This window comes from Globicephala melas, chromosome 6, assembly GCF_963455315.2.
Source record: "Globicephala melas chromosome 6, mGloMel1.2, whole genome shotgun sequence".
In the NCBI taxonomy this organism is placed as follows: Eukaryota; Metazoa; Chordata; class Mammalia; order Artiodactyla; family Delphinidae; genus Globicephala; species Globicephala melas.
In genome coordinates this window covers 13,223,434-13,243,116 of record NC_083319.1, presented here as the reverse complement: position 1 = coordinate 13,243,116, position 19,683 = coordinate 13,223,434, and the positions used below count along the sequence as shown (strand labels likewise).

The window sequence follows — 19,683 nt, the reverse complement described above, 5'->3', positions numbered from 1 at the left end:
TTATTCACCATAACCAATGAGATTTATTCCAGATACGCAAGGCTGCCTCAACATTCAAAAATCACTTAATGTAATCTATCACATCAACAGGCTAAAGAAGAAAAATCATATGATCATGTCAATAGGTGCAGGAAAGGCATTTGACAAAATCCAACACTCATTCATGATAAAAAAGAAAAAAAAAAACACCCCCTAAAACTCTATGCAAGCTAGCAACAGAGGGGAACTTTGTCCATTTGATGAAGGATAGCTACAAAAACCCTACAGCTAACTTCATATTTAATGCTAAGAAAATAGGTGCTTTCCAACTAATATTGGGAACAGGACAAGGATGTCCCCTCTCACCATTCCTGTTCAACATTGCACTGGGAGTCTTAGTTAATTCAATAAGACAAGACAAAACAAGACAAGAAGAGAAAAGAAAAGGTATACCAAAAGATTGGAAAGGTAGAAATAAAACTGCCTTTATTCTCAAATGACACGGCTGTCAATGTAGAAAATCCCAATAAATTGACAAACTTCTGGAACTAAGTGATTATAGCGACATTGTAGGGTACAAGGTTATTATATAATAGTCAACTGCTTTCCTATATTCCAGCAATGAACACTTGGAATTTTAAATTAAAAACACAACACCATTTATATTAGCACCCAAGTAAAGTAAAATAAAATAAAATACTTAGGTATAGATCTAATGGAACATATGGAAGATACATATGAAGAAAACTAAGAAACCTGAATGACAAAAATAAAAGATCTAAATAAATGGAGAGATATTTCATGTTCATGGACAGGAAGACTCAATATTGTTTAGATGGTAGTTCTTCCCAACTCAATCTATAGATTCAACACAATCCAAATTAAAATCCCAGCAAGTTATTTGGTGAATATTTGACCAGCTGATTCTAAAATTTATATGGGAAAGGCAAAAGACCAGAATAGCCAACACAATCCTAAAGAAGAACATAGAGGACTGACACTACCCAACTTCAAAACTTACTATAGTTACAGTAATCAAAACAACATGGTATTAGTGAAAGAACAGACAACTAGATCAATGGAACAGAATACAGAGCCAGAAATAGACTCACACAAATATAATCAACTGATCTTTGACAAAGGAACAAAGGAAATTCAATGGAGAAAGGACAGTCTTTTCAACAAATGGTGTTGGAACAAGTGGACATCCATATTTAAAAGAAAAAAAAAAGAATCTAGACACAGACCTTGCACCTTTCACAAAAATTAACTCAAAATGCATCACGGACATAAATGTAAAATGCAAAACTATACAAGTTTTAGAAGATAACAGGAGAAAATCTAGGGGACCTTGGATTTGGCTATGAAGTTTTAGACACAACACCAAAAGCAAAATCCCTGAAAGAAAAAATTGATGTTAGACCTTATTAAAATTAAAAATTTCTGCTCTGTACAGACACTGTTAAGAGAATGAAAAGATAAGCCACATAAACTGTGAGAAAATATTTGCAAAAGACATACTTGATAAAAGACTTGTATCCAAAATATACAAAGAACACTTAAAACTCAACAATAAGAAAAAAAAGTAGGCAAAGATCTGGACATCTCATCAAAGAAGATATACAAATGGCAAATAAGCATATGAAAAGATGCTCGACATCGTATGTCTTTAGGAAATTGCAAATTAAAACAATGTGGTATATACCACTACACACCTATTACAATGGCTAAATTTAAAAAACTGACAATACTAAGTGTTATCAAGGATGTGGAGCAACAGGAACTCTCATTCGTTGCTGGTGGGAATGTGAAATGGTACAGCCATTTTGAAAGACAGTTTGGCAGTTTCTTAAAAAGCTAAATGTAGTCTTACCATATGATCCAGCAATCACATCCCTAGGTATTTGCCCATTTTGAAACGTTATGTCCACAAAAACAAAACTGCACACAAATGTTTATAGCAGCTTTATTCATAACTGTCAAAAATTGTACACAACAAAAATGTCCTTAAATAGGTGAATGGATTAACAAACCATGGCATATCCGTTCAATGGACTTTTACTCACAGATAAAAAGAAATGCGCTATCAAGCCACAAAAAGACACGGAGGACCTTTAAATGCACATTGCTAAGTGAAAGAAGCCAGTACTGAAAAGGCTACATACTGTACGATTCCAACGATATGACATTCAGAAAAAAGCAAAACTATGAAGAGAGTAAAAAGATCAGTGGATGCCAGGGATTCAGGGTGGGAGAGGATGAATAGGTGGGACACAGGGGATTTTTAGGGCAGTGAAAACATTCTGTATAGTATAGTACCGTACTGGATACATTACATTATGCAGTTGTCAAAACACATAGGATGTACAACACAGAGTGAACTTTAAACTATGGACTTTAATTAATAATAATATATTAATATTTGTTTATTAACTAACAAATGTATACTAATGCAACATACTATAGAGGAAAGAGTATGTGTTTGGGGAGTATATGGGAATTCTCTGTACTATCTGCTCAATTTTTCTGTAAATCTAAAACTGTTTCAAAGGGGTTTCCCTGGTGGCTCAGTGGTTAAGAATCCACTGCTAATGCAGGGGACATGGGTTTGAGCCCTGGTCCGGGAAGATCCCACATGCTGCAGAAGAAGTAAGCCCATGAGCCACAACTACTGAGCCTGCGCTCTAGAGTCCGCGAGCCACAACTACTGAGCCCACGTGCCACAACTACTGAAGCCCGCGCACCTAGAGCCTGTGCTCTGCAACAAGAGAAGGCCCCGCTCACCACAACTAGAGAAAGCCCACATGCAGCAGTGAAGACCCAACACAGCCCCAAATAAATAAATAAATAAATTTATTAAAAAAAAAAAACTTTTCCAAAAAAATTGTCTATTAATTTTTAAAAATCCATAAATGTAGCTCATATTTGTGTCAATCACCAGCAGCCACATTAAGGGGCAGTATGTGGGAGAAGATTTAGTTAGGAGAGGTGGGTCCTTGTCCAAGCACTGCTGTTTACTAGCGAGGTGCCCCCAACCAGTCTAATTCGCATTTCCTCAACTCTAAATAGCGGTGCTGTGAGGAGTGTCAAGTGCAGAGCTTTGTAGCAGTAAAGCCTGTGTGACCCTGTATCCTGCCTCCTTGGTAGCAGAGGAGCAGATGGGGGGAGGGGCTGCGGAGGATGCGTCTGTCATTGGTCACGTCTCCCCGATGGTCTTACCAAACACAGCTCCGCCCACCTTATGGATGCCTCGGCCTGGGGATATTTGGGGATTGGCAGTAGTCCTTCCATCTTTACTCATCAGTGTCGTCACTTCCTGAGGCTGCACAAGATGGAGGCTAGAGACCGGTTCCTGCTCTGTCCCTGACCGCTCTTTACCACTCTGAGCCTCGGTTTCCTCCTCCCTGAGTGGGGTCGTGGGAACAAGACCACGCTCAGGGGGAGTGTGAGCTTTCAGTGCACAAGTGGATTGGAAGACTTTTGTAATCTGAAAGCACGCACACGTGTCAAGAATGACAATGGTGGTTAAAACAAAGCAAAAGGAGAGCCGGGGGTACACTTACTAACTAAAGCCTTACAACAACCCAAGGTGGATGGCACTGGCCCGTTTTAAAGGAAACTGTGGCTCTTGGAGCTGAAGCGCCCCCACCCCCGACCCTGGGCTCCAAGATGGGAGGTGCAAGGAACCAGACTCAGCCTGGCTGACTCGCTGGTTCATGGCTCATGCTTTTCCCACAACTTCCATCCTGCTGCCGCTGTTCCTGCAAGATCTGGGATGAAGGAAAGGAAATAGCTGCATAAAAAAATTCATCTCACTTTTTTCCTTTTGTCTCTTTTTTGGGGCGTAGGACCAGACAACGGCGGAGATCCTGTTCCCATGCCCTGGAGGTGATGGACAGGAAGGTGACGATCAGGCGCTCCAATGAAGGGGCTGTGGCGGTGATCACACGTCTCCAGGCGACACTCCCCGAGGGGACATTCATTACAGAAGGTGCAGCCTGCACGGCAGCAGCCCCAGATAAGCGTCTGCGCGGGAAGGGCGAGCTGGCATTTCTGTTGGCTCGCTTGCTTTTATTAAAAATAATTCTGACACTGACTATTTTGTAAGCGTGTAGGCACACATCCAGGGAGGCCCATCTGACTTTGAGATAATTTCAAGGCTGAAGAACATCGCTCGTGCCAGACACGGTGCGAGGCACCGCGTGAAACCCGCCTCCTGTACCGAGGAGGGAGGGGGCCATCCATGTATATGTATAAGTGAGGCTTCGCTAAACCTTCCAAGTAAAAATACTTTTAAATATTTCAGTACGTTGTTAACCACATACATTTCAGTTGGGGCTCATTCCAGCTGAGGAAAGTAGAGGAGGCAGATGATTTGCATAAGTCGACTGAGGAAATTTGGTGAGAGACAGTAACGAGACTCAGACACCCACAGATGTCAGCTGATCGTCAGGGTCCCGTCCCTCGTCCATCCCGCGCGCGTTTGCTGAGCACCTACTATGTGCCAGGCACAGAGCTAGGCTTCGTCAAGGCAGGAACGGCTTGGCGTCATGGAGTCTAGCTCAAGGGGCAGATGCCACACGCTCGTTCCACCGTGTTCACTTCGCACGGGGATCGGTGCTGCCGAGGAGCGGCGCTGAATGCTGCTGGAGCCTGTGGGAAGGGGGAGCTGGCCCAGCCTGAGGGAGGTGCCTTGCGAGGAGGGCCTGGGCAGGGGTGTGTGAGGGGTGAGGGCTTCGGACAGAGGCAGGTGGCCCCGATGGAGGTCCTCCGAAGTGGCCGGCCACCTTGGCTGGAACGAGTGAGCGTGGGGCTAGTGACCGGAGGGGTGGCTGCACAGGGGGAAGGGTTCTCACTCGCTCCCCTGGAGTTGTAGTCGTGAGACCAGTGACTGCAGGCGGCTGATGGTGGACTCCGGGTTGAGAGGTGATGCAGGAGGAGGGCTGGAGGCCAGCCAAAGGCAGGAGCACCCACAGTGTGAGAGCAGACGTGCAGAGGAGAGGGGACAGCTGGTCTTTGGAGACCGTGGCACACGTGGAGAGAAACTGGCCCTGACTCTCCAGGCCCGGCAGCCCTGAAGCTGGAGTGCTGCATTTCTTGCTAAAGGTCCCCAGCTTCACAGTATCCACCCCCCACCCCTACTTTCCTTGAGTTGGACACATGGGTTCCGCTTCCCAGCCAACCCTCCAACAGTGCTGTGTAGGACAAAGGGGCAGGGCAGTGAGGATGGGGCAGCCAGGCCAAAGGTGGGTGAGGGCCATCTTGGAGGGAAAGGAGGGGAGGCCCTGGCACTCTGTCAGCTCCGAGGGAAGGCCCGCTGCCACCACATCCCATCCCTCCCACAGGCTGCGAGTGTCTCCAGGCAGGCGTTTCTTCCTGTCTGTTCCCAGCACCTGCAGAGCACCTGGCACGAGTAGGTGCCCAGGAAGCATGTCCCGGGAGAGGGGTGCAGTCAGAGCCAGGTGATATCAATAGAGGCAGCCCCTTCTTACTGAGCATTTCCTACTCAGACCCTGCTCTGAGCACTTTCTGCTTTGTCCCATTTCAGCCGTATCAATGTTCTTATGAAGTGGGCACCGTTATTATCTCCCCTTTTCAGAAGATGAATGTGAGGCTCAGAGGAAGTTACATAACCTGCGGAGACGACACAGCTTGCAATTTACCGGTCTCAGATTTGAAGCCAGCTTTGTCTGATCCCAGAGCCCGTGGCTTTGGTTATACTGCCAATCAAGCCGAGGCAGCCCCACGAAGGCAGGCATGTAGCTCAGGAGCTCTTCAAGCAGTGGAAGAAATGTTTCTCATTTTGGTCAAAGAGCCTACAGCACATAGGAGACATTACACTATGCCACTCTGATTTTTCCTCTGCAAGCAAGGTGTGGGCCGAACACGCATACGTGGGTGTCGCGTGTGTGCTCATGTGGGTGGGAAAGACTCTCTGGTCCATTTTCTTTCTTGCTTTGCAATCACGTTTCCATTGCTTACTGGGAGGACCTCTAGTTTATATTTTAAAACAGCAAAAAATCTGGCTGCGAAGTGAGCAAAGCTGTCCTGAAGCCCCTAGCTGTCGGTTGTGGGTTAGATGGACCAGACACCAGATGCTGGGCTCAAGTGTTCCCTTTTCAAGTGAAATGTTTGTCTCTCACAGATGATGCCAGTGATACTGCCTTTTTTTTTTTTTTTTTTTTTTTTTTGCGGTACGCGGGCCTCTCACTGTTGTGGCCTCTCCCTCCCGTTGCGGAGCACAGGCTCCGGACGCGCAGGCTCAGCGACCATGGCAGACCGGGGCACGAACCCGTGTCCCCTGCATCGGCAGGCAGACTCTCAACCACTGCGCCACCAGGGAAGCCCGATACTGCCTTTTATTGCCTAATCTTGATGCTCTCCTAGTCTCTCGCCACAGAGGAGTGAATTCCACTCTGGGAAGAGTAGAAAGCAAAGTCTCAATGATAAGGAGGTGTTCATGAGTGCAATTTACATAACTGCCTCTTCACTGACAACTGTGTTTCTTCGTTTGGTTCTGGGCAATGAGAGGGCTACTACACCCCAAGTTTGCTGATACCACAAACAGATTTCTGTGCTCTGCTAGAAATTCTTTTTTAGATTTTTTTTTTAGATTTCTGTGCTCTGCTAGAAATTCTAGAATTGGAAACTGAAATCTTTTTTTTTTTTTTAAATGACAATTGACAATTACACTGGCCTGCTGCAGAGTGTGAGACTGCATATTACGAAATTCCACCACGCTCCTAAGTAGTCATTGGCATTTTAAGAGAGGAAGACAGTCTATTTAGAGAGCGATGGGCATGGGATGCAGCTGAGGGCTCCTCAGGTGGAGAGAGGTGGCAAATGGGCTGGGCGTGGGGGAGAGCCACGTGCTAAACGCGTGTGATCGCCGAGTCCCGGCTTTTGCTTTGGGTCACGAGAGCGTGGGGATGCTTGTTCCATTACTAAAAGGAACTAGTTCAAAAAGCTAACTGAATAGAGCAGGCTATGCCTGGCCCAGGATGGAGTGTCTCCCGAGCCAGGATCATGATTAACCCAGTTCTGTGCACCTGAGGTCCAATTTAAAAAGGCAATCAATAACGGGCCTATTTCAAAGGGTGGTCTGAGATAGATTTCATAATATGTATGCTGCTTCTTACTGTGTTTTTTTTTCCTCTCTAGTCTTTTTAAACACCACGTTTTCTTCTCCAATAGCAGGGTCTCCTCATGCAGGTCAAATGAAGGTTCATAAGGGCCTTGAGCATCAGGAATCTGGTTAACCCCCTTGGTGGGTACCGAAGCCTCATTAGGGCAGAAGGAAGGTCTGGGCTGGCTTCCAGAAAGGAAAGGTGCGTCAGCACTTGGACACACTGGGGTTTGGGTCGGGGTGATGGTCTTATTCAAATGGGCTGCCATTTTACACTGGACAACAGGAAAGCAGAGGGAGACCCCTATAGACCACCGCTCGTATAAGCCATGGTTCTCACACTCACAAGGCCCTGCTTTGGGGATGGGGGACATTGTTTATATTGGCGTTCGTCTGCTCACCGAACATTCACTGGGCACCAGGTGAGAGGCTTTTGCGTGCTCTGGTCGATGTGCCAGGCCCTCAGGGATACAGAACGCGTAGCGAGCGCCTTTTCTGGGTCGCCCACCATGCTAAGTGCTTTGCTTGTGCTCTCTCCTCACCCGCACGGCTCCCTCCTTCGTTGCTTCCCCCATGGGAGCTCTGGCCACCCCATTACAACTTTCAACCGCGCGTGCTTTTCATTTGTGTGGCTGGAGACGCTGGGTGTCATGGAAGGGCCAAGGATGAGCTCTGAAGGCAGGCCGTTCTCGGTTCAGATCCCGGGCTCCCCACTGTAAGACTTGACACGCTTGCTTAAGTTCACCCCTTTGAGCCTCAGCTTTCTCATCTGTCAGATGGGAATAGCCAGCCTTATCTCACAGGGCTGCATGAGACTTAAATGAAGCAATTCATAACAAGCATCTTTGATTTCTGTCCCATAGTCAATGTTCAGTACGTAATCTCTATTTTTTTTTCCTTGAGAATAGGGTCTGTAAAATAATTTCTTTTTATTCCAGTAGGGCCCAATACCTGGTAACACATTCATTACCCGTCTGTTGAATGAATGAATGAGTGAATGCACGAGTGAGTGCGTGCCCTTTGAGACTGAGAGCGCATGTTCTGCCCCTCTTCTGACTTCTTTCTCGCCAGCCCCACAGCAGCTCTAGGGCAGGAAAAGCTGCCCCAGCTCACATGGATCCACACCTCCGACCAGGCCTTTACTTCTTCTGACATCCAGTAGCTTCCTGAGTGGTCCTGAGCACGCGGCTGGCTTCAGAAACTCCTTCTCCTTGAGAATCAGAGGTGCTCGAGCAGGCTTCTCAGGAGGCATCTGGGCCCCGGCCTGCACCAGCTAAGACAGCAGTGGCCCCTGCGCCCACGGGCACAGACAGCCTTCTCATGCCTGGCTTTAATGCCCAGCCCTCACTGCCTGTACGACCCCCCACCCTGGACGCTATTATTTCCTTTCAGGAGTGATGGAAACAGGAGAACAGGAGTATAAGCTCCAAGGAGGAAGGGAGACAGGTGCGTGGACGAGGCACCAACTCCCACTGCAGTTCTGCCTTCCTTGTGCTCTGTGAATTGACCTTTCACCTCCCTGCCTCACGAGCTCCCATCCCCTCCGCATCACTCAGATGAACAAGCCCTGCTCGGTGTGGCCCTGGATTGGGGACAGCGTCCTGGGCCAGGAGGTAGGAGGCTTGAGTGCAAATCCAGCTTCTGCTACTCACTGGCTGTGGGATTTCAGACAAGTCACTTTTGCTCTTGGAAACCTCAGAATCTGCTCTGTAAAATGGGATCTGATCACCCTCCTCGAAGGTCTGGTGTGAGAATTAGCAGTGATATTTGTACGTCGGAGGTGATCTCAAAATTGCAGTTACTACTAGGGATTGTTATTCCATACACTCAGGGGCTGAGGCAGGGCGGAAAGGCCTGGAAGACCCCAGCCCCAGATTTGCGCATCTGTATGTTCTAAAAATAAGTATTTTTCTCATCTCCTTAGCTTGCTCAGCAGACAGAGAGACGCCGCAGACCCCAGAAAACCTCACCCGAGCCTATACTGTGGGCAGCCCCTGTGGATTCCGCTGCTGGGGAGCAATTTAAGAGGCAAACAAAACATGAAAAGCTACTCAGAATTAACAATGGGGCCAGATGGTAATGCTAGTTTGAAGCAATAAAACATGATAAGTAGCTTCCTGCTGCTATTCCTGATCAATTTCAATATTTAATAATTCCACTGCCACCCCTGCCCCCTCATCTGGCCCCCTCCACAGGCTCCCGCAACGACGCCCCGCATTCGGCTCACAGAGCAAACACGTCTTCACTTTCTGAAGGCGTCAGCAGAAAGCAGGCGGCTCAACTGTCACATAAGCGCCCTCCGTCCTGGAGATGATAATTCATCTGCCTACTTCTAAGAGGTTCCATCTCCAGCCTCTCCTGGTTGCCAGGGAAGGATGGAAGGCAGCTCCGACGGCGGAGATGTGACAGGAGCTCTCGCCTTGTCGAATCAGTGAGTATTAGCAGCCCCTGAGTTTTGCTTTTGAATTTAAGAAAGGGGAGCAGTAGGGAGCTGGGCGGTCACCTTGCTCTGGGACCAATAGCAGGAGGAAGCAACCGGAAGGGGAGGGTGGCAGCTTGGCGTTAAAGCCTTACCCACCAGCCGCGCCTCTGAGCCTCAATTTCCTTCTCCGTGTGAAAGAGATCATCATGTCTACCTCTGGGAGGACTCTAGCCCATGCTGCACGTGTCAAGTGCCGGGCAGTGTGCTCAGCATGTAGGAAACACCCAAGACTGGCAGCTGGAAGCCTCATTATCAAACGTGAAACCACTTAGCAGACGATGCCCAAGTCCCGGCAGCCGCAGGAAGGGCTGCTGGTCCCTGTGGGCAGGGAGCTCGAGCCCAGGGCAGAGCCAGGGTGTGGGGCAGGATCTGGTGGGGAGCACCCTGCTCAGGATTCTCCCCAAGGGGAGCCCACTGATAAGATGAACTGTCCACGAGGGCCCCACAGGCTTTCAGACCCTCTGGCACAGGGCACCCCGGACAGCTGGTGCTGCTGGCGCCCTTTACGGAGGAGGAAATGGGCAGGACGAGGTGAAACGGCTTCTCGCGCTTACATCGTAGGAAGTGGCATTGTCAGTTCTAAGCTGGGTCTCCCAACCCCCCTGATTTCAGGTCCTCGCCACCCTATCACAGGAGAAAACTGCTCCCTGAGGCGCCCCCTCTTTGTGTGTCCTTTTTGCAAGGAGGCAGCCGAGTGGAGGGTGGCCCCCTTGAGATGCAGTTTACTCGGCTGTGAAATGCGAACGTTCATACCTACTGCACTGGTTCACGGCAGAGACGTTTAATGAGGGAATATGCATGAGAGCCCGCTGTAATTTTGTGATGAGCTGAACAAATGTCAGGTATGGTTATTATTATGGCTTTTTAGAAAAACCCCCTCTGGGAGGAAAAAGATCAGAAATTCATCCACCGAAGGCGGATTCTTCTTACCGAATCCTTCACCGGCCCCACGTGATCTAGGGGGTCAAGATCAAGCTCTTTCACGTGGCGTTCAAGGCCTCGACAGCTCCTGCAACCCCGTCTCTGCCTCTTCTCCTTTCCCTCCTTGCTGCAGACCCTCCAGGCTACTTGGGGTGACCTGAGCCTTTCACGTGTGTCTCTGCCTAGACCAGGGAAACAGCCCTGAAGGGGGGCGCGTGTGCCACCCTGTCCCTCAGCTGATCCCACTCAGCTTCTGCAGGAAGTCTTCCTTGGGCCCCCCTTGCTCAGGAACTCCTCTGCTGAGCCTCCTGACAGCCTCTCTGTGCTTCCCTCCATCCTAGCACGCATCACACTAGCTACTGCTATGTTCTCATCTGCCTCCCAGCTCTAGAGCCAGTTCCTCCTGGGCCTGAACCAAGTGCTGTTCACTCCAGTCTATCCGGGGCCTGGCCCCGCTTATGCCCTGGGGATGTGTGGCGAGGGATGAACCTACCAACGAATAAGTGACTGTTTCCAACATAAATGGAATCAAAGCTTTAGGCAAAGGATTCCAGCAGTGGAATTAGGATTTGGGTGGGCACAGCTTTGGGAGCAGAAGTCAGGACGGTGCTCCTGAATTCAAACTCAGTTCCATCCCTCCAGTGAGGTCTAGAGCTGATAGTGTAAGCAAGCCTCCCGGGACAGACCCTACCCCTCCACCACCCCCCACCCCCGCCACCCCCGCCGTCCTCCATCTGCTCCTAGGCCTTCCCCAAGTTCCAAAGAATAAATTTAATCAAAGAAGTGAGAAAATGCAGAAACAAAGGAAAACAGTCAAGCAAAACAAAATAATAATAGTTTAGTCATTAAACAAAGTCAAGGACCTTTATTTCCTCCTCAGGGCTATAGATAACATTCCGAGCCACGTCCTTTGAGCTGTTTTGCAGATACTGAAACCCCCGCCAGGTGGAAGAAGTTAACTGCATGCTGCCCACAAGCACGTAGACCCCAGACGGGCTGGAACCAGAAAGTTGATGATGTTGACTCCCAATGACCTCACCACCAACCAATCAGAAGAATGTCCACGAGCTGATCACACACCCCGCGACACCTCTCCCTCACCCTGCTTTTAAAAACCTTTCCCTGAAAGCCACTGGGGAGCTCGGGCCTTCTGAGCTGCCTGGACTCCTTGCTTGGCCCTGCAATAAATGCTGCCCTTTCCTTCACCACAACTCCGAGTCAGCAGGTTGGCTTTACTACACGCAGGCGAACAGACCCAAGTTTGGTTTGGTAACCATAGGATGACCTTCCTCCTTCCCCCACCTTGACCCTTAACAAGAAGAAACAGATAATGTACCACCCATCCCTCTCTGTCCTCCCACAGGACACGGCAGAGGCCAGTCATCGGGTACCTGAATCCCGCTGGTCCACGGTCATGGAGCTCCATCTCCTCGTGATGTCAATGTAGAGGATGTCCACGGCGGCCATGGACAAGCTGCTGCTACTGAGCTTGCAGTTCCTGCAGAAGACAGGAAAGGACACGTCACTGCCAGATCCGACCCGTCCTGTCCTGTCTGGCTTCCGTGCCTTTGCCCGGGCTGTGTTCCCCGCCTGGAAGGCCCTCCCTCCCCACAGCTGGAACTAGCGAAGGGTGAATGGCAGGGAACCATGGGAGAGGAGGCTGAAAATGGAAGAGCTGAGGTCAGATCCTGTGGGTTCCTGTAATGTGGTTCATTAGGGCTCTAATGGGCTGGGAGGAGGAGGGACTTTAGGATGGCAAGTCTTGAGTTGAACCTGGCTCTACCACTTAGAAGCAGATGGCTCTGATTAAACTATTTCCCCTTCTTGAGCCTCAGTTTCCTGACCTATAAAACAGGCAGTCTTGATTACAGTCACTGTGGTCTGCAAAGGTGGGCAGGCGTGCTGAAAAGAGCATGATTTGGGCCTCGGACAGACCAGGACTGAAATCCCGGCCCTGCTGCTTTTTCTAGCTAGTATGGCTGTGGACCATTTACTTAAATCTTCGGTGCCTCTATTTGCTGGTCTCTTAAATGAAGATAATAACACCCGCCCACACGGCTGTTGTGAAGAGGAGACGAGGCGGGGCATCCCAAGGCCCTGGCACCTGGTTGGGCCACGACAACTGCTGGTTCCCTTCCCGATCTCTCTCTACTTGCCCTCTTGCTCTCAGAGCTGCAACCATCTAGGCCCCTTCAGAGGCTGCCTGAGGCTGACCTTTCAGTGAAGGCCCTGTCCGTTCTGGAGGAATGGGGCTTGCTAGTCAGAGTGTCTGGATGAAAGAATTCAGGCTCTCTGTTCGGAATGTAGGCAGCCCTCAGCTGGTCCAGAGGCACTTCCCTCCTGAACCAGATCGTGCCGGGGAGGCGAGTCCCACGACAGGCTGGATTTGCCCTGGGAACCCCGAAAGCTAGACCTCGGGACCAGCTGTCTGGCTGAACTACACTGCATGCTGCTTTCAACTTTCCAAGTGTGTCCACATCCGTCGCCCCAGCCACGACAAAGTGGTTCTTTGGTTTCCCATTTGTCATCATCCCTTGCGTGAATAGCTCCCTTAGGAACCCGAGAAGTCGGGGGTTGATTGGCAAGCAGGATTTGGGCATCCCAGAGGCCCCTCTCCCAACCCATGCACACCCCTGACACGTGCCCACGTGTGCCCAGCACGGTGCCTGGACGAGGCTGGTGCTCCTTATATGACAGCATCCTCCCTCCCTCCCTCCCTTCTTTCCTTTCTTCCCAGCCTGTATTCCTCAGGCCATCAATTCACATCCTGCTTCCTCCTGGGCTCCGGCTCTGTATTTCAATCACAAGTCGCAGTGGCAGACTTCAAAGCACATCAGCACACAGTCACCGAGCCTCAGTGACAACATGTCAGCGGATGCAGAGCTTTTCATGTCACCCGTCACTGGGATGGCTATCTCCATTGGGTCCTGCTGGGGACCCGCTCCAGTCTCTCCCAAGGTATATTCTAACAGCCTGCACTGTTCATTTCCAAAGCTTCGTTAGGAGTGGCTACGGGTTTTCTCTCATTATCGTATCCATGTCCTCTGGACCACTTGCTCCCCACAGGACAGGAGCGCTACCTGGCTTGCTCTGTGGGTTAATGGAGTATAAAAAGGGAAACCAAACTGACCACTGGTATATAGTTATTTTTTTCCTGACAGGTAGAAATTAGAAGTGTCAGACCTTTAGTAGGAGTCATAATTTACCAAAGAGGATTCTCCATTTATCCCTTTTCCCAAAGTAACTTTCCCTCCCTAGTGACACCTGCAAACACAGTCGATGGTAACATTTGCTGCTGGGGCAGGGGAAGGAGGGGTCTGTGCTGGCTGCCGTAGACCGGAAACGCTTTAGAAGAAGTTTGATCCTGTGGGCACTTCCTGGGCACCATCTGTATGCCAGGCCCTTTCCTGCCCATGAGCTCTCTGGATCTTTATAACCACTTTATGAGGGAGGTGTTCTTAGGCCCACTTCAATGACGGGTAAGCTGAGACTCAAGAGAAGGGACAATGGCTTGCCCAAGATCACACGCTGGGATTCACATCCAGGCCTCCCCTGGAGGATAGAGTAGTGGACTTGGGAACTTTGGGGAGCAATGGGGAGGTGGCCCAGCCCAGAGCTTCAGGAAGAGCCCAAGATTCAAGAGACAAAGTCTCAGGTAACCCAGAAAGTCTGGAGCCTCTAGAGAGGCCCTGTTGGGAAGCTTTGGGATATAAGGCTGGGGGGTAAGACAACCAGGGTCACTTGGAGACAGGTTTTCCTAGGTTTATCCCCGTGGTCACCAAACATTCTTAATGCGCTCAAACAGGGAATGTCTCCAAGGGTTAAGATTTTGGAATGAACTTTTCATCCATCCGCCCACTCAGTATAGAATTTGTTTTGTGTGCACTATGTGTATAGTGGTATTCTGGGCCCAGTGAGTGACGCTGGGATCCGGATCAGTCTTGGATACGGCTCTCGGAGGGTAGAAATGATCTCAGAATCTGGGGTAAAAACATGAGGCCTTGGTAGCTCTTAATCGTTTGAACAGTTTCCCCTTATGCTCTGGGATGCAGTTCTTCAAATGACTGACGAGTGACAGGATAAATTCTTCAGTGGAAGAGAAATCCAAGAAATATGGTAACATGAGAAGCCAGAAAGATTCCGCAGAAAGGACAGGCTAGAAACGTACATGGAAAAAATGAGCTTTGGAGTCGAAGGCACACGAGTTTGCATCTTGACTCTGCTATGTGACCTTGAGCAGGTCACTGACATTCTCTGCAATCTAAATTTCCTTATTTGTATGAGGATAAGGCGACTCGCCATATAAAGCTATTTTAAGGACTAGCTCGGTGCCTGGCACATGTGACAGCTCCCAGCCTTCCTCCATGATGCAGAACCAGTTTAAAGAAAGGTTTTGTTTTGTTTTCAGAATCAAAAGAATATGGGCACAGAGGATGGAGAGAATCACAAATCATTCAAGTTCATTAGGAGCCTAAGATTAGAGAGATTTGAAATTATCATCCCCATTTTCTCTCAACAACTAGTGACATCTCATGGGAAATTTAGAAACCAACTTTTTCCACTCCATAAAATCCTATTTATAGAATTTCTTTTGTGTTCATCCTTCTCTGTGAAAGAAAAGAAGCTTATTTTTCCTGGAGAGGTTTCTGTAAGGTGAAAACTAACAAATAATCAATATTTGTTTAAAAAAGAAAAAAAAAAACAACCCACTCTCTAAACATCTGCCGGGCGGAGGGAAAGACAACTTTGGTTTATAATGTTTCTATTTTTAAAGGCTATTGATATCCCAGGCATAAAAATCTCGTGATATTACTGGAAAGAGATCATCACAGAACAGGGGAATTTTCAAAGTCACTGAGGAGTTAATGACAGAGGAGGAGGCAGGGCCCCTGACACTTCCATTCCAGAACATTCTAACGCTCCATGCTGCCTCTCAGAGAATAACACCCCACAGCTACCCATTATGAAGCATGTTAATATCTCCTTATGAGAAAAGGGAGTGGAAGGAGGAAAAAAAGGAAAAAGAGAAAACCGTTCTCTAATTTAGAAGGAGACCATGATTAGAAACCACAAAGGACACGAGTGGGGATCTCCAAGCGGAATGGCCCAGCGTGAAGCAAACACTCGAGGTGTGGAGAAGCTGCCTCCCATTTTCTAGAAATAAACCCCGGTTCTGGCAAACCGTTTAATCTTCAGGCTGTGGAAATGGAAAATGCAGCGTGTGCCAGTTGATGTCAAGTTCTGATGCAGGATACGTTCAGAAAACGGGTTCTTGGTGAATTACATAGAAATCCTCCCAAATTAGGGATCCGATGGAAGGAAAATAACAAAAATGCATTTCCCTCGAGAAAGCTGCCACACTGAAGAAGCAGATAATTTCTGTTTCTCAGAGAAAGAGATGTCTCCACACCTCAGCAATTATTATGAATTAAAAGAAAAAGAGAAAAGAGGTGCTTAATTCATGGTGATACGTGCTACTGTTATATGCCTCCTGAGGAAATGACACGACAAGCTGGTTAGATAGAGTTAATTCTAGATGAGAGGATGACAGTTCATTATTTCTCATTTCTTGGTGGAAAAGAAAAATAGAATACGGCCAGACTGGCATTAGCATAATTCACTCCTAAAACTGCTGATCTATGCAGCACGTTATGAGAGATGGTCACTGAAAATCAATTCAATCGGAATGTTTATTATTTTGTTCCCTCCAGTTCTCTTCAAGGAACTTGGAGAGAAAGAGTGGGTAGGACAGACGAAAGTCAAGTTCAACTTCTGCCGTTTGCGTGGGAGCTCAGAAGGGAGGGTCTCTAGCCAGCAAATATGTCTCTGGCACAGTGCCCCAGAGAAGGGCACTTGGTTTGATTTAACACATGGCATAAATATTATTAACTCATAATGAAGCGAAATTTAAACTGAAGTGGAAAGCGGAGAGAGAATAGTTGTTAGCAAGAGAAAACACGTGCTGTTAAATTTAGCTGGTGAGACGGAACACACTCAGATATAAATCTGAAAGCAGAGAAGATCATCTTTTACAACAAAGTTGCTGTTCGGATGTCTGGGTACATTTGAAAAGGAGAAATCTATTAACAGCTGTGCAATGTTTTCTCCATTTCTTCCTGCATCCTTCATTACTCAGGACTCTTGCTGGGTGGGTACAGAGGGAGGGGAGAGGGGCTCACAGTCTGGGTCCTTCTGCTCCGGCTGCCTCTTCCCTACCTGAAGACATTGTCACTTGTCACGGTCACCATCGCTCCCACTAACAGTACTCGGCCACAGGTGGGGAATGAAGGCTGCAGGACCTAATAGTCGCTAATGTCACAAAGGTGGGTTTTTCATGCAAACACTCTTAATTATAGAGAACAAAGGGGTGGAAAAATCATAAACCCTCTCACACAGAGACAGATTTGTAGCAATATTTTTCACATCATCCAGTTTCAGTCTGAGTGCATTTTAAGAATCTTCTTTGCTAGAACCACTCTCAATTCTTTTCAGGAATTTTCTTTTCAAGATTGTATATGAACATACCAGTCCTCTTAATATGTACCTCAGCCTCTCACACCAGAGGTAACACACCGGTGGACTCTATGGGCCGCCATGCTTTGATTGAACCCAGAATTATTTTCTGAATCGCCAACATTCAGTATATACATGCGTTGATATTTTACATAAAAATCAATATTTCTAGCTTCTCTTGAAAAATCAAAAGCCTTGGTAATACTAGCCCGGCAACAACCTTTCTTTTTGCCACAGCCCCACCCCCCTCATCCTTCTAGACCCCACCCACTGGTTTGTTTATCCTTCCTGCCTGCACCCTCCCCCCACCCCATCCTCAGGCAACTGAGATTGTGATTCTTGTGACATGTAACTTTTTTTCAAATCTCTCCCTCTCTCTTACATTTTAGTAGAATTGTATTAGGAGTTAAAAGGAAGCATCTGACCAATGTCTTTTGCTCTTCCTTCCTTCTTCCTTTTTCCTGCCTGGAACTTGACCATGATGGCTGGATTTTGAGCAGCCATCTTGTGACCATAAGGCAACCCTGAAGCTTGAAGCACATGCTCAGGGTGGGTAAGCACAAAGACAGAAACTGGGGAGTTGATCACATTGTGGGGTCATTAACCAGCCCTCGAAGCCCCACTGCCAAATTTCCTGTTATATGAGAAAAAAATTAATTTTACTCTTTAAACCATTTATAGATGGGTATCTATTCCTACAAGTCAAATGCAATTCTTAAATGAGTCAGAGGGTATCATGTTAGGTAGTTTTCTCAGGGAAATAACATGTGCCTGTTGCCTTTCTTGAAAATTCCCTCTGCCTCATGGAAATAATAACAAAAGACTCCCATTTCACAAACAGCTCCCGTAAACTAGGCAGTGGGCCAGATCCTTTATGATATATTACGTCCCAACCTCATAACACTCCTGCAAGGTGGGAGAGATTATTCCCATTTTACAGATGAGGGAACTGAGACTCGGAGAAGATAAGGAATTTGCCCAAAGCCACACAGCTGTTAAGTAATGTGCTTGGCTCTGAAGCCAAACCCCAAAGCTTGTGCTCTTTCCATGGGGTTTTCTTTTCCCCTGAAACTAACACAAAGCCCCTCTGAAAATCACTGTGCAAATATGACTTCAGGTTTGCTGAGATGGCAAAACTTCCTGCTGATACTTCTTCATGCCATTCTATCAGGAGTATCAGAGCGCTAGAGTTAGAATTTATAAAATTCATTTAGAGAAAGGCATATGACAAATGGTTTCCAATTCAAGACTTCTAATTATTTGCTTTCATGAAAAAAACTATGAACAGGGTGACTTTGTGTTGCCAGATAGAAATATTAAAACCAATGATGAGAAAAACAATAGCAACATGGGATGCTGGCTGGTAGTTCCTCTGAGGTGTATAACATACAATCCTAGGGTATTGATAGTTTCATCTCCATTTTATAGGACCACTGAGGTTCAGAGACTGTCATTAACTTGCCCAAGGTCACACAGCTAGTAAGTGCTCCTGTACTGCCCCAAAGTATCCCAGAGGGTAGAGGCAAGTTAATGAATAATCTTGGGAGATTAAGTGGCAATGGCTTATTTCACAGGCTGTGGCAAAAACACAATTTCTTTGTCTCATGTTTTATCTTTAAAATTCATGCAAATTTTGTATTATACTCTATAATATAACCACATTATTTTTATATTAGAACAAATGTATTAAATTATTTATCAACTGAATTATTCAACTTTTCTCTCCTGGAATTGACACTTTGGAAGATGTGGCTTGTTTCTCTGCTGTGGCTTCATAAAAGCTCAGCACTCAGCCACGTACCACTGGGAGAACATCACCCCAGTTTTAGAAGCACGAGGTCTGTCTGAGTCCAAGGGGCAATTATTCATATATGAATAAGGACCTAGCTCAGGGTAGCGCAGAACTGTTTTCTAACCACAAACATAATGTTGTGAATACTGTCACATCCGTAACATTCATTAATTCATTCAACAAACTAGAGTCTACTATGTGCCAGGCCCAGTGCCAGCTGCTGGGCCAATCCAACCCCAAGTGGGGCCGTGATCTGGCATCACAGATTCTCCCAGGCGCAGTCAGAGAGACGGGACCAGCCAGATGTGGGGCTGGTCTCCACCCTGCCAGAGGAGCTGGTCTCACTGACCTTATGAAGGTACGAAAGCCTGTTGGTCCCAACTTCATTGTCCCCTTGATACCCAGGAACCGGATAAACAGGTTTGCCATCCTGTCCACCAGGCGCAGGTAGTTGAACTGCTTTGCATACTTGGGGAACACCTGCTTGAGGCAGATGGAGGGCAGGTGGGCTTCGGGATGGGCGCTGCCTGCCGAGGCACTGGCCGGATCGCTCTCAGAAGGCTCTTCCTTTGAGGCTAACGGCTTCCCAAGCTGCTGAGACCTGCAGCACACAAGGAGTTAATGATAGAACCAACATTTAGAGCGGGCTTTACAGCACGCAGATTGCTCTCCCTTGCAAACTCTCCTTTCCTTTAGATTTATAGCAACCTGCAGGGGGGGTGTATTATTACTATTCTTAATGTACAACCAGAGAACTCACCTCAAAGAAGTGACCTGCCCAAGCTCACATGGCTAGGGCGTGGCAAAGCCAGAACTTGAACCCAGGACAGAGCCGGGACTAGAGACTTACACTTCCTCCGTTCCACCATC

The 19,683-nt window shown here is 47.7% G+C and overlaps 1 protein-coding gene and 1 long non-coding RNA gene across 24 annotated transcripts in view; one reads left to right on the top strand and one right to left on the bottom strand.

Moving 5' to 3' along the window:
* TTLL11 (tubulin tyrosine ligase like 11) overlaps positions 1-19,683 on the bottom strand; it is a 265,307-nt gene that overhangs the window by 42,276 nt on the left and 203,348 nt on the right. For 18 of the 23 annotated variants that reach the window (XR_009564257.1, XM_060300487.1, XM_030858766.2 and 15 more), the window contains 2 exons: positions 19,163-19,414; positions 11,900-12,006 (listed from right to left, as the gene is read on the bottom strand). Coding sequence is in view for 22 of the 23 variants with exons in the window: in XM_060300487.1 (XP_060156470.1) it covers positions 11,900-12,006; positions 19,163-19,414 (359 nt within the window). In the remaining variant the exon portion in view is untranslated. Of the gene's footprint in view, positions 1-1,541; positions 10,691-11,248; positions 11,505-11,899; positions 12,007-19,162; positions 19,415-19,683 lie in introns of those variants that run through there. The other 5 variants (XM_060300496.1, XM_030858767.2, XM_060300488.1 and 2 more) reach the window with 4 other exon arrangements.
* On the top strand, positions 9,050-12,357 carry LOC132597465 (uncharacterized). Its single transcript, XR_009564258.1, has 4 exons — positions 9,050-9,181; positions 9,301-9,536; positions 10,200-10,429; positions 11,872-12,357. It is a non-coding gene; the product is annotated as an uncharacterized lncRNA (long non-coding RNA).